Source organism: Pseudochaenichthys georgianus, chromosome 17 (assembly GCF_902827115.2).
Source record: "Pseudochaenichthys georgianus chromosome 17, fPseGeo1.2, whole genome shotgun sequence".
NCBI classification, from domain to species: Eukaryota; Metazoa; Chordata; class Actinopteri; order Perciformes; family Channichthyidae; genus Pseudochaenichthys; species Pseudochaenichthys georgianus.
In genome coordinates this window covers 16,177,360-16,192,570 of record NC_047519.1, presented here as the reverse complement: position 1 = coordinate 16,192,570, position 15,211 = coordinate 16,177,360, and the positions used below count along the sequence as shown (strand labels likewise).

Sequence of the window (15,211 nt, the reverse complement as noted above, 5' to 3'; positions counted from 1 at the left end):
TAAACTCCCAAATTTCCCTCCAGCGGGAGCTTCTCTCCCTCACACTCCCCCCCTGCCTGAAACGCTTCAATACTACTGTTTACGCAACATAGTGACATCACTACGTAGCACTTTATATCTTGGTCCTAAACTTTTTAGAATTTTGTGAATAATCCACAATCTCTATTGCAGTTTCCTCTTTAACTCTGCGTTTCCCTTATTCACCAGAGATCTCGTTCTCTGTGTCTTTGCCTAGCCTAAACTGGATAAGCATTGTGACTGGATTGCCTTCAGACTGCACAGAGTTCCCATCACAGCGTGAGCCTGACAACTTCAATATCTGCTTTAAAGTGCTGAAAGCAACGTGAGCAATCCAAACCTGTCACTAAAGATGATGTGAGTGGATGAAAATAGTTGCATTGTAATGACATGCTGAGCTGCGGCTTCTGATGACATGCAGATTTTAGAGAGGGAATACATAGGTTTAAGAAGACGCAGCACTTTGTGAGTCAGAGAGGGAGTTGAGTTTTCTCTGTAGTTTGCTTCAGGATAAACTCATTTATCAACGGTTAAAATATTAGTTCAAGCCAGGCTGTTTATGTAAAGCTCAGACAAACAAAAGCAGGTCTGCTGTGTGTAAACGCCATGCCTGCTGACACAAATTATTACTCTTTAACCAATTGTTTGTTCATGTTTAAAGGTCCCATGTCATGGCTATTTCTACTGATCATAATTCCATTGTTGAGGTCTACTAGAATAGATTTACATTGTTCAATGTTCCAAAATCACATTGGTTTCTCAAACAGCATCTCTGTACAGTACGTGTATTCAATCTCTGTCCTAAACGGCTTGTTGGAGCTCCTGCCCCCCCATTCCCTATACGCCCACTCTGTTCTGATGAGTCCACCACCGTTACAGCGGAACATCAGTGTTTATGTGTTACAATGGCGTTTGTTAGCAACCAGAAAATGACACCAGTAATGACAAACAGATGAGAATGCTGCGTGGGGTCTGGGTGCCGTAATGGTGGGACGTTGCGGGGCTCGCTGCTCCGCCCTGTGAGGCTCGAGGAGCGGACAGTGTGAGCTGGATTACTGGTGTAGTTTCCTGGTTGCTGCGAGACAGCGAGACACCGCGGAACTCAGCCTGAGCACACACACACACACTCGCAGCCAGGCTGTGTGCGGAAATCCGTGGAGCCGCGGCTGAGAAAAGATAAGGCTGAGTGAGTGTGTGTCTATCTCACTATGACCGTTACGTCACTATGACCAGGAAGAAAAAAATGGAAAAATTAAAATCTCCAACGAGGCGTTTTGGGGCAGCAGAGACAGGTCTTCTCTGTGTTAGAGTTGTACTCGCTACAGGGTGTACTTTGAGGGTTTGTGACTTTGCAGAACGTTTACAAGCAGAACAAGCTACATAACACACAAGGGGACGGGTAATAACCGGAAAAGCATGACATGGGACCTTTGATAAAGCAATAGTGATCCAGCCTATATTCAAGTCCTGAAAGCTTTTAAATGTGTTTTTTTAAAAGCTTTTCTCAGAGATGTGGTTTTAAGTTGTTTGGGTTTCTTTTCATAAATAAATGTCACACTGCTGCTTGCTCAGTCACTGTGGCATGTTTGGCCTTTAATTACTTGTTTTTGGTGCAGAAGTTTAACTGGGAGAAGACGGGTCTGAACCGTGGTATCAAAAGCCTTCAAAGACTGTGCAAGAGCATAAAGGTTGGTGACATTGATTTAATTAAATTGCGTACAGGAGATTTTGGATTTCCATCACCATCATCAAACACTATTTCTCTGAGCAATGTTTTTCCGATGTGACAACACCTGCTCTATCAATCAGGCTTGACGGGACTACTCAAAAAGTACATGCTCACAAATTCACATTAAGCTGTTCTCATTCACTGGTAGTACATTCACCTACAATGAAATGCATGGAAATATGTAAATAACCCAGGTTTTAAATACGTTTGTAACCCAATACTTGCAGGTGGGATTCACCAAAGGACCTACAGTACAATGCGAAATGATCGCAATACTTAAATCACGATGCAATATTATTATATTATAAGCTGCGATTGCAGACTAGCCAGTATGTCAACAACTCTTCCACTGTCCCCTCTTTTGTTTTGACCAATTTGCTGTCAATCCTGCTGATCTCACCGGAAACAGGATGAGTTGGAAAAAAGCAAACACAAGCAAACTGCATCTGCTGGGATAACATCTCGTCTAAAGCAGCTTTATTCTCTCCAAATAATCATCTTTGGGGAATAAAAAAAGCGGAAACCCCCCAAGAGAGATGGAGAAAGACTAAAGAGCAGAGGGCAGCAGCCTTGTTTTTGTCAGATGTTGTGCCATCAATGACACTGCAGCATGCAGGAGAGAAGAAATGTGTGTGTGTGTGTGTGTGTGGGTTTGTGTGTGTGTTTGTGTGTGCAGCTGAATCTGTATCTAGCAATGCAGGCAGCTTGACTTCCCGCTGTGATCCTGATTCAAAATGCTCACCAGAGAGGAAAAAGGAGGGGAAGGCAGGGAGGGTATGAGATTTAGAAAGAGAGTGAAAAGGAGGAGACTGAGAAAGGCAAAGAGGACAGGAGAGAGACAGGAAGAGAAGGGGAGACCAATTACGAAAAACCCAATCACAGAAACAGGTGGAGAGAGAGAGAGCTATTTCCTCCGGGGTCTTTGAGAGAGAGAAAGAGAGGAGAGCACGGGCTGTCTGCGTCCGGTCGGTCGTTCGGCTGTTTAATTTGTGACAGGAGGGATTTCTGTGCTCCGTGCTTTGAATTGCTGCTCTAATTTATATGGTAATCTTCTTTAAGACACCGGCAGCCTACAAAAAACCTTTTATTTCCATCTGTGCTAAGCCTAAACCCCTTTTCTATACTCACTACACATTCATAAATATATATATACATGTGTAGGCGTGGGTCATACTCTGCTCCAAACGTGATTGAATGTGAGAAAGGAGAGGACACCTATCAATTTCACTTTCCCTGATAAGGTCGCCCAGTGCAACTGTCCGTATTCATAACTGTCTCTTACTGTATGACCAGGAATAATACTTAGCATGTTTGCCTCCCACTAGAACCTCATATCACCCTGATGTGAAGAACTGCTGTAGATAATTAGGAGAGTGGATAAAGGCTCAAGGGCAGCCTGTGGGACACTGGGACATTGTGGTTTAGGAGAGTTTGCAAGGACAGGATATAGGTGAAAACGGAGATGGACACTTGGTTGGCTAAAGCTACATTCACACTAAACCAAAACATATATTTAAGGTGTTTTCAGAAATAAACTCTGCCCATACTTAGATCCCTTTCAAAGGCATGCGTGTGCTAGTGCAAACAGGAAGCATATTGTCTATTCCGAGGTTGGTTGCTCAGTCCCTAAATATACCACAAAAGCCACAGCAACAACATCTTCATTAATAAAACAGCCTCACTTAAAACCGTCTCTCCATGTAGGGTTGATAAGGACGCTTGACACAGGAATTTTCGCAAAATGCTTGAATAACAGCTCGCCTCCTTCACGTTTAGACAGGAGTAGGGTTAAAAATGCAGATTTAACTGCAGCTGCTAGCATAAACAACAAGGGCAGAAACACCCGAAATCCATTATCCATGTTGACTTAACCACTGGAAAAAGGTCACATGATAGGTGCGTGAGGAGTCAGGGAAGGACCAGTTGTGACTTATAACACCCACTCAGGAAGCTAACATTGTTGGTTTCTGCGCCATGGTTTACAAAATATCTCTTTTCCTGCCTATATGTTAATATACTAAAACTCAATCCTGGAAGTTGCAGACAAAAAAGGGGTCGGAAACATTTAAGAAAACGTTTGTAAGGGACAACAACGACATATTCTAAAAGTGTTGATGCTCAGAATAAACGTAGCAAAAGTTAAGTTTCGGATGGAAGGTAGCGATATGAAAGATTCCCAACTTTGCAACTCGCAGGTGTTCACATCATTGGAACAGAAACGACTGTTGATATATGTAGAATTGGTCATGCGAGGACTACAGGTTCTGTAAATGGAAGATGCGGCACTGCAATTCAGCTTTAATGAACTTTAATAATAGACGATATCCTCTCTAATGATCCGATGCTCTGCACCGAAGCCCAAACAATTGGATTACAAAATAAACTCTCAATCAGTAATACTCACAAATGTATCCTTTCCTGTTTGGATTGATCTTTAATATTGTTAGTCAGTAGCTGATATTTGATATACTTTATTAATCCCCGTAGGGAAATGGTTTCTCTGCATTTGACCCATCCTGTGTTAGGAGCAGTGTGCTGCCATTTTGAACAGCGCCCGGGGAGCAGTGTGGTGCCTTGCTCAGGGACACCTCGGTGGCACTTGGTCTTGCCGGGACTTGAACTGGTGACCTTCCAGTTGCCAAGCCAAGTCCCTATCGACTTCGCCACCACCGCCCTGATATCTGATAGCTGTTATCATTTAATTTAATTTCACTTCTATGACTTTTAGAACTTGCTACTCGAAGATGGAAAGCAGCTACTGAGCATGCATGTCATCGATCCATCTCAATAAACTCCATCTGCTGATGAAGACTTTCACAGTTTTTATGGTAAAACCTTCACTTTCATGATTTAAATTGTTGAAAATGATTTTATGTACCGACTGTCGGCTCCAACTCGGCTAGAATTGAACAGAGTTGGTCCAAATTGTTGTAATCTGTTGAAATGCTTAATCATAAATATAATTGGTAGTGGCTCAAGGCGTCAGTTTTCCTAATTCCACCCTGAAACAGTGATTAAACTGTTAAAGCAGAATAACTAACACCTTGCTCTCTGACATGTCCTGAAATACCATGTTCCTGACAGGCCTACAGCAGAGATGTTTTCATGAGCGGGGTGCTGGTTACAGAAATTCATTTTTTCTCATTTGGCTCCAGGAATGGAGGAAACCCTCCTTAGAATTTTGAATGTATATCAGTTTGAAAATGGAGTGGTATTCCTCTTTTAGCTCTGTCGCCTCACCATCCCTCTCCAGAGGTAAAGTCCTTTACTGTGGCCGTCAGTGTGAATGCCAATTAGAAAGGGGATTGCCAGCAAATATAAAGTAAAAGCTATTAAAAAAAGCACTAGTGGAGGCACAGTTGGTAATCCTATAATCCTTTTGGGGGTGAGTTTACAACCAAGACCTCGAAGGGTTTGGAACCTCAAATTAATCAATCCTGAATACACTTTAATGTGGATGATATTTGAGTTTAGAGAAAGAGAATGCAGTGCGGCCTTTACGAAGAATCTCAGTTTGACACAGCAGGCAGCTGGTAAACAACTCACACACTCAGTGTAGCTGGGTGTACAGTGTGATCTGTACTGTATAACGGGATGTTCAGTGAATGTTCCCTATCTGAGAGTACATGAGAGGCAACATATGGATGTGTAATGTATGAGAGTGGTTCATATCTGCAACTATGAATATTTGCATTATGATTGAGAGTTTGCATGTCATTTATAGATAAATACTTTACAGGGACATAAGATGATTTCTCACTATGAAAGAATTATGAACACGTAACTGCATACAGTAATGTTATTCATTCAACTCTATTTTATGCAATCTTCTTTGATAAATCCCTTAGAAGCCCATTACAAAGTCTATAACGCTAAATAACAAAGCTGTCTGTATTTTCTTCCACAATTATCAGTGTCACAATTGTATAAATACACAATTAGATTGTACTCTTAAGATTGTGACATACTTATCTATTGATATACTGTAGTTCTTGCCAATAAAAGTTATAATTATAGGTATTTTAGAAATGTGCTGTTTTACAGCTCTTGCACTAATGAGTCTTTGTTATATACAGTATAACCACATCTTTCATTTGTGTCGCCTACAGTAGTTCAATTGTTTGAAAATACTATACAATACAATATGCCAAAAAGATGTGCAAAACGATTCAAACTGTAATATTCAATATGAAGGAGTATACGGGGGTTTTCATTTACAGATTTTGCACTTTGCTTTACTCACTCATACTCGGTACATGTTGATAAGCAGCTGAGCTATAAGCTGCCACTTAAGTATGAGAAGTAATTGGAAGCAACTCGAACCTGAACAAGTGAGTACACGGACAGACTTTTAGCATCACAAGCTGCAGGGTAGTGTTAAAGGAAGAGGTTTGGAAATAGCTCAATCCCTGGTGCACATTCAGTAACTTTACGTGAACAGTTCTTACCTGTGAGCAGCTCTCTGATCTCCACATCTGTGGTCTTGCGCAGCAGTCGGACCAGAGCCGGTATGCCTCCGCAGTTCTTCAGGGCGATCTTGTTGTCGTCGTTGGCCTTGCCGTAAACCAGGTTCCTCAGGGCTCCACAGGCGCTCCGGTGCACGTCCGTCATCCGGTGGTCCAGCAGGTCCACCAGCAGCTGGATCCCACCTTGTCGCCGGATCTGAGGTTGGAGGAGGGAGGACGGTATTAGTGCATTTGTTCCAATTTCCCCTACAATTGAACAACACATGTTGGTGTTTAAATAATATCAGAAGACAACAGGGCTTGTTACTGTCCACTTGAGAACATCATTTCACACTTTTGATGCCAGGATTGTAAGAAATGATTTTCTGTTAATAATATTAATTTCTCGTTTGTCACCACTTGTAAACAAAGTGCGCTGGCACTGATGCAAGATTTATTAAAATGCCATCCGCTGCACTTTCTGTCCCATCACCCCTCTAAGTGTCTGCAGCCCTGCCTGCGCTCCCCGTCTAGACGAAGAGAGAATGTAGGGCAGTCTGCTTGCTTTAAAAACAAGACCCATTGTGTCTCTTGTGATCTATATAAAGCTACATCAGCATGACGCGTATCACAGATGATTCACTTTGGATGACAACATCCAGTTGGAAAATGATTGTGCAGAGACAAGATGTTAGATATTCATGTAACAAACTTGGTTGAAATTTATTTTTGAAAACAAAGCAATTATAAGTCAATCAAAACACTAATTACAATAAGCAGGATAATTAATGATGTACCTTGATTAAGAAGGAAACAAAACAATGTATCATTATGTTGGATTAATTGAAGTTGTGTCTATCCTAAAAATGCTCATCACAAGGGATTGTTTCATAATTGCTTATTTTGTGTGGAAAACACAGAAAAAAAGAAAACAGTAAGGGCCGTAAAGATGTTTATTAAAACTGTGAAAAGGAACGTTTTAATATAATAATCAGAATTATGCGAGGTAACTTTTGCTCAGTCTTGTCTTGCCTTAAAGGTCCCCTATTATACTGTTTTTCATCAATGTAATAGGTCTCAGATATATACAAAACATGTCTCTGAAGTGTTTGGCTCGAAATACCAAACAGATCGTGCTTTGTAGCATTACCCATAATCCCCTCTGATTCAAAAGTGTTACTTTAGATGGAAATGAGGAGCCACTCCCCACGCCCCTCTGAGAGATATTTGGTTAAAAAGAACACAATGGTGCTCTAGGAGGAGATTCAGGTGGTAAGGTGTGGGGGGGGGGTTACCTTGGTTGGTGATTGGCTAATGGCAACCAAACAAGCCAACAAAACGTTATGACATCACAAAGTGGCCAAAATTTGATCAGCTCATTTTCAGACAGGTTTTTATAGAAATGGATCAGGAAAAAAAGTGAGAGAATCTTTTTTCCTGAAACTTTCAGAATGTCTTTACACAGAGGGGACACATGTTGATGTAGAAGAGACACGAAAAAGTGGATTTTGCACAATAGGTGACCTTTAGTGACACAGAAGCAGGTTGAAGGACACGTTTTTTAACGCATTACTAGAAAAACACATTGAGAACAAATCATTGTTATCCTATGGTGAAGAATGCCTGGCATGGGGTTTTCTGACATGCCGATAGAGATATATATTCTAAAATTATTATTATTAACTTTGCAGTCCAAGGCCAAGGAAGCAAATCAAATCAAGGAAGAGGCGGGTTTCTTACAAACCCTTTCCTGTTTTGCTGCAGGTAAGGAGACCATTATTTATAAGCTTGATGATGTAAGGCGCAAAATATGTAATTATTTGTTATATTATTAGTCAAAATGCACAAGGAACCACCCTCTTCGAAGGCCTTTTTTGAAGCTTTTGTGTCTGTTGCGATGCATCTCTGTGTGATCGCGGCCTAATAGAATAAATCAAGCACGCAATTCTACAACTTCATCTGCATCAGGTGCTAGGAGACCGAACAGGCAGTGAGCCGCATACATATCCCTCTGCATCCCATCTATTATTATTCAGGCATCTCTCTCAAGGACGAAAACAATCTGGCCTGTGGGTTGCATTCTGCCAGCCCTGCTCTTTAATACTACTATTCTTCTACGGCATTTTCAACATCAGTCTTCCGTCTCATCCGTCTGCTCTATCTTTATTGCCTGTTGGCCGACTGTTGTTTGAAGTACTCGGTTTGCCCTCAAATCCATCGTCTCCATTGAGAATTGAGCTGAATGGAGTTGACATTGAAGAGACAGACAGAACAGCTTGTGAGTGATGCCAGCTCTAAAGGACAGAAGGATAGACTGAAGGAACAGCGCTGCACTCTGAGTTTGGTTAAGTCAATCAATCAATCAATGTTTATTTATATAGCCCAATATCACAAATGTTACATTTGTCTCAGTGGTCTTCACAGTGTGTACAGAATATCAGTATGACAATACGACACCCTCTGTCCTTAGACCCTCACATCGTACAAGGAAAAACTTCCAAAGAAAACCCAGTTTAAAGGGAAAAATGGGAGAAACCTCTCGTTAAGTGTGCGTAAAGGTGCGTTTGGTGGCGCACAGACAGCTGCTCACGTGGGACTGAGTTTCCTCTCAATGAAGACGTGTCGAAACTTTCATTATTGATGAAAGAGCCAGTTGAAATTAGCCATATTATAACCTGCCTGCTCAATGTTTGGTCATTAACAATGTGTTAAAGGGGCCTTTATGATCCTTTCCTGTAGTGTGTTATATAGATTGTTGTGAATGTAAATGGTCTGCAAAGGCTTAAGTCCCAAGGTCTGTGACGTAATGACTTCAAGTTACACTCGCGCTTCTATTGTCTAGGTGATAGGCTCAGGGGTGGGAGATCTCTAAGCGGTTGACCAATCACAAAAGAGCAGGCTAACTAATCAGAGCAGACTGGGCTCTGGTTTCAAACAGAGGGTGAAAAGAGGTGCTGCAGCACAGGCAGTATGAGAACAATAAAGCACATTTGAACATTAAAGCATGTAAATATGTCACAGTAGAGGCTTAACATACAAACATGAACCTGAAAATGAGCAGAATCGGGCCCCTTTAAGCTTTGTTGGTTAGTCTGAATGAACAGAGACATTCAAAGAAATGGGCTTCTTGATCTCCCGCCAAATTAGTCTAAATATCACCAAAACATTTTATGTGTGTATTTTTGACATTTTTGGTAAATATACTCTCTACATTCCTGGATTTTTCTCTGGTATGATATAATTGGGTCTAGCTTGCGGACCTAGCGGCAAAAGGCACTGTGGAAAGGTAGGTTTACTTCTCCGTTGGTCTGCAGCATGACCATTAAAAACATTTTCAGGCGAGCGCACACTCACCCACTTTTTGTCAAGAACTCTTGTCCCCTGGAATCTTGCCAGTGGTACTCAAAGTACTGAAAAATCCCACTTTGAAAAACTCAACAGCAGCATCCTGTACCTTTCCAGAAACTATGTTCAGCTTCTAAAACCTCAGCAGAAAAAATCCAACACTGCAGTATCTGCATTGCTATCTGCATGTTAGAGAAAATAATGCGCCGTTTGTTTTTGTGTGTGTTTTAGATTAAACAGAAATTATTACCTCAGATTTGATCTTGTTGTCTCCAAAGCAGAGGTGCTGGAGGTAAGCAGCAGCGTTGGACTGGACTGATGGGAACTGATGCTGCAACATCTGAATCACCTCTGGAAGCTCTGGATCCCTCCAGCCAAACTCCCTGAAGAGACACAAGGAAAAGACAGTGTTGTGAAATGTGCAGAGATATAATAGTGTGTGTGTGTGTGTGTGTGTGTGTGTGTGTGTGTGTGTGTGTGTGTGTGTGTGTGTGTGTGTGTGTGTGTGTGTGTGTGTGTGTGTGTGTGTGTGTGTGTGTGTGTGTGTGTGTGTGTGTGTGTGTGTGTGTGTGTGTGTGTACATGGATGTGGATGAACCTGTTAGGCAGATTTTCTTGCTAGTGGATGCCTGATTTAAAATGCGAACCAAAGAAATAGACAGAAAGAGAGAGAGATTTCTGGTTGGAGCAGAGTAAAACTAATAGGACGGAAAACAACAACACAGAAGAAATACATACTTTTGCCTTAAGGCATGCTTTACACACACACACACACACACACACACACACACACACACACACACACACACACACACACACACACACACACACACACACACACACACACACACACACACACACACACACACACACACACACACACACACACACACACACACACACACACACACACACACACACACACACACACACACGTATAAGAGTGTGTTTGAAAAAAGACGCACAGTTGATTATCGTGAGAAAGGTGTGATGTGAGGGAGTGAAGTCGAGGTAAGGGATCAGAGAGCGGGAGAAGAGGGGGGTGGGGCTTATCGATGTAGATTATCTGTCGCCAACAGCAATGAAATATCTTGTTTCCTTGACTGTGAAGGTTTCTAGGGACCAACTAAAAGTGAAGCCGGATATTTCTTTCTCTTTTTTCGTTGTGAAGTTAACGTCGTCTTCTATAAATCTGAAGAATGTGGGAGAAGATACTTCCTGAATATCAAGGTGAGACACTCAAGACAAAAACAAAGGCAACTTTGAGAGTTATGGCTTATTTTGGCAACAATGTATTCACAACTTTCATAATTTTCTTTTGTGCCTCTACTGTGACATGTTTAGATGCTTAATGTTCAAAAACATTTTCATTTTTCTCTTACTCTCTGTACTGCAGCACCTCTTTTCACCCTCTGTCTGAAACCAGAGCGCAGTCTGATCTGGGAGCGCTATCCAATAGTAGCACAAATGTTAAGTTGTGATGTCACTATGTCACAGAAGTAAACAAGGGACAGAAATCAAGGAGTTTCATGCAGGGGGAGCTTTGGGATTTTAGCCTTTGCAGACCATTTAAATGCACAAAAACCTACATAATACAGAAAAGGGAAAACCCCAAGAAAGCATAATAAAGAACCAGCTTTAAAATATATTTGACTATGCTCTTTTACTTTTGATACTTTCACTTCCATCAGTTGCCACATATTTGCCTGTTCTGATAAACACATTTCTTACAGATACAAGAGGTGTGTGCTGCATACAGAAGCCATGCTTGCTCTTCTCTTATGTACAACCCAATTCTCTTTCATGTATCTCACTCTTAAGGCAGCAACAGCCTCACATCCCTGTGGAGATAATTCCAGTTCAGTCTAATCTAATATAAACACATGCACGCACAAACAAACCCAGGATTGCGCTGATACAAACACACACATGCCCACCGCTGAGCGCCGTAGGACTACTCAGTATGCAGCTTGGTGCACACACACAAGCACACTTATATAGGAGTCAAACACACACCAAAAACACACTCATTGACTTGCAGTCAGCCATCAAAGGCAGTGCAGAAGAGCCAGGATTAGAAAGCTTTTGTCTCTGAGTTTCATAATGGGCCATCGGGATAAACCCAGTGTTTCAAACATGGGGAAATTGAAGAGAGAATTATTTCAAAGGTTATTTTCTTTCTCTCTCTATTTGAAATCCTCTTTAAGAATGTTTCAGTGTCTCTCTCTGTTTGTCTTCCCGCCTTGCTCCAGGCGAATTCCTACACCAATGCACGGCCACAACATCAACATAGATATTGTTGTTATGCACATACATTAGCAGGCGCTCTGATAAATATGATCGGAGATGACACAACCTTGTTTAGGGCACCCCGTGGGTTAATAGGCAGATAGGACATCTAACGTTACGGCTGAGCGAGCTGTCGGATGTGTGTGTTTACTTCTTTTATTTTTTATATTTATATATTGTAATTAGAAAGTGGGACACCAGCGATAAGAAGGCCTGCAGACAAGAAGCGTAGGAAACCAGATGGCTTCACTTATCAGACAGATTCAACCGCTTGTGTAATCACTCGGTTAATTGAAGGGTTAAACTGATCAACATATAATTGTATAAAGAGAATAATAGAGATCGAGGTTTGAGAAAAGTTCAACGAGACATTTTACTATGAATACTTTTCTTTCGCAATTAATTGCATTTTAGAGCTAGTTGTTGCACATTTCATTTCATTTACAAACAAATGAATGTCTTAAGGTAGGCTAAGTAATTAACAGGCAAAAGTGTCATGTTGATAATGTTTCAATATTCAGCTGTTGTGTCTTTCCATAAAAGTTTAAAAATTGAGGACATTTACTTGTTTCAAAGATGTTTAACATTGTGGTTTTGTTTCTGTTGCTTGAGTAAATACGATTGTAATGCTACTTCCACAACTGAAATGTATACAGCAAATAATGACCAATATAATCAACCAAATGTAAAGATCAAAAGCTTACAAGCAAGGAATATCAATAAACTAAGTATTACCATCAAAACAGATCTGACATACTTGATTTCTGTGTTTTTTATCCTCTGAAAACAGCCTTTTATCAGTGTTTGCTTTACAGAATCATGGACAATTCCACTTTTAGTCTAACATCTCCACTCTAAAAACAAACAAAGTTTGACTAGTGTATTTATGGTCAGTTGAGGCCTTTACAGAGATGAAAGCAACACAAATAATTGTTTTCCGAAAAGAAAACATCATACATTGTTCACTTTTCTAAATTAATGCTTGCCTCCTTATTGTAGTATTGTAAAGAAAGAAAAGCTTTTGAGAAATGACTAAACAGCACAGTGGAGGTTGTCTCTCAGCGTTATAACTAAGGGTGAACAATGGAGCTTGAGTGAAAACAGGGACATCCACACCACTCATACTCTTTTAGTAAAGTTTTGGCCAAAATTAACCAAATTCAACAGCTGAAGGCTTTCATACGAGTCCGTCAACACTAATGTTTTCTGAACCGTTTCCTCATATCTCCTATTCTTTTTCTCGAGAGGTGCAACTACTGAAATGGTGAATTGAGGTAAAGTGCTTTTCAGGTCTATTACCCATCAAAACAGCACACAGTAATGTTAGCGGCACATCAGTAGCACTAGCAACACAATCAACTCTACCTGAAGGCCCAAACAGGACTTTTGGCAGCACTCTAAAATGAGTGAATATGTAAAAAAACAAAAAAGGGTTGTTTTCATTCATCACTTCTTGTATCTTTCGGTCTATACCTACAACAATCTGTCTGATGTTAGCGTTCTTCTTTAAGTGCAAGATCAAGGCGGACACACACATGTAATTGTACCCGCCCACCCAAACAAAATTGTTTTCAGCTTTCAGGCATTCAATATTTGACACACCCACACACACTCAAAACAGAAAACGTACAAGTATGCTTCAGAACACCAGGACCGGAAAAACATCACCACACATACAATTACAGACGACAGGAGCAGTGACTATAAGAGATACAAAAATAAACATAAAGAAAAAGAGCAGAAACACACACACACAAAAACATACACAAAAAACAGAGCCAGGGCTTAGAATAGTTGCGGCCCCGGAGAGATAGTGGCACATCACAGTGGATCAAACTCAACCCGAGGCCTAAGGGTGTGATGCTTTTCAGGACACACACACACACACACACACACACACACACACACACACACACACACACACACACACACACACACACACACACACACACACACACACACACACACACACACACACACACACACACACACACACACACACACACACACACACACACACACACACACACACACACACACACACACACACACACACACAATGTACACATTCAACAAAGATTGGATGAACTCCAACATGCTGAAAATACAGTTGACATGTTGTGCAATACCGTAAAACTGCATTTAATAGCTCGGGATTTATTTGCCTCAATCACTGAAACAACCGGTGTATAGTTGAGACAGCGCCCTCTAAGGGACTGGCCTTTAACTCCTTTTGCTCAAAAGATGGAAAATAGGATCAAGTTGTTTATTTAAACAAGTATAATTAGAGCAATACCGTATTATTTACGAATCATCCATTTGATCCTCGTCTGAAATGGTTAACAACGCTGGTACAATGACATCCAGCATACGGACACACTTTTCTTTATCCTCTTAAAAGAAACATGCCCATCAACAAACTTTTTTGACATAACAAAAAGGAAAAAGGTTTAAGAACTGACCTAACGAAAGAAGGAACATTATCATTTTGTAGCCAGCAAGGTAATGAAAACAAGCACACCCAACAATATGGTGCGGTGAACACATTGTTATGTCAGTTAAAGTGCCACACAGTGAGCAAAAGACTTAACAAGACACTATTAACAAATTAGGTTATTTTTCATGACACTTTTTTCAATTTGTATGGATCGTCCGAGCCTTACAGTACGCACTTCAGAAATAGAATTAATTAAAGAATGGAAAAATATTCAGGTTTTATGGCCGCTTCAGAGGTAGGGGGTCAAAACCATACAACACATTTGAATACATTCTGCGTTGGTCCTTGGTTGTTTATGGTTTCCATACAATTAATGAGATGTGGAGAATCTAACTTATCTATTCTATGTGAGGCATAGCTATTGACAAAAGTTACCCGCTAACTAATACGAACTCCATTTCATTAGTCAATAAAGTACCCACATGTGGCGACTAAAAGAGACTCCGTGTCGGTTTTTATTGACATTTTACAGTATGTTATGGGATAATATTAAACAACATTTTAAAGAAGACTAGAACTACAGAATAATTGTCCTACAGGCGCATTGGAACTTGGAATCGCAGAGACGGTCTGTCTTCTCTGCTGTGTGCGTTCTGCCCCAGAAAGCTGCACGATAACGGTTCATTCATTCATAACACTAGCCTGGAGCTGATCTACTGTTCACTCAGCATCTCACTCTCAGTGTGTGTGTGTGTGTGTGTGTGTGTGTGTGTGTGTGTGTGTGTGTGTGTGTGTGTGTGTGTGTGTGTGTGTGTGTGTGTGTGTGTGTGTGTGTGTGTGTGTGTGTGTGTGTGTGTATGTCTAGTTCCAGGGCTAAATGAACACAGGAGGATATGCTGCTCCCAGTCCCAAACACTGTGTGACAACATCACAGCAGGATGAGCAAATA

General features: G+C 41.0%; 1 protein-coding gene across 4 annotated transcripts in view; it reads right to left on the bottom strand.

Annotated features, from left to right (window-relative positions):
- The window catches only part of ctnnd2b (catenin (cadherin-associated protein), delta 2b), a 218,098-nt gene that overhangs the window by 41,088 nt on the left and 161,799 nt on the right, over nucleotides 1–15,211 (bottom strand). For all 4 annotated transcript variants that reach the window (XM_034104424.2, XM_034104425.2, XM_034104426.2 and 1 more), the window contains 2 exons: nucleotides 9,788–9,920; nucleotides 6,196–6,409 (listed from right to left, as the gene is read on the bottom strand). In XM_034104424.2, coding sequence (XP_033960315.1) covers nucleotides 6,196–6,409; nucleotides 9,788–9,920 — 347 coding nt within the window. The remainder of the gene's footprint in view (nucleotides 1–6,195; nucleotides 6,410–9,787; nucleotides 9,921–15,211) is intronic.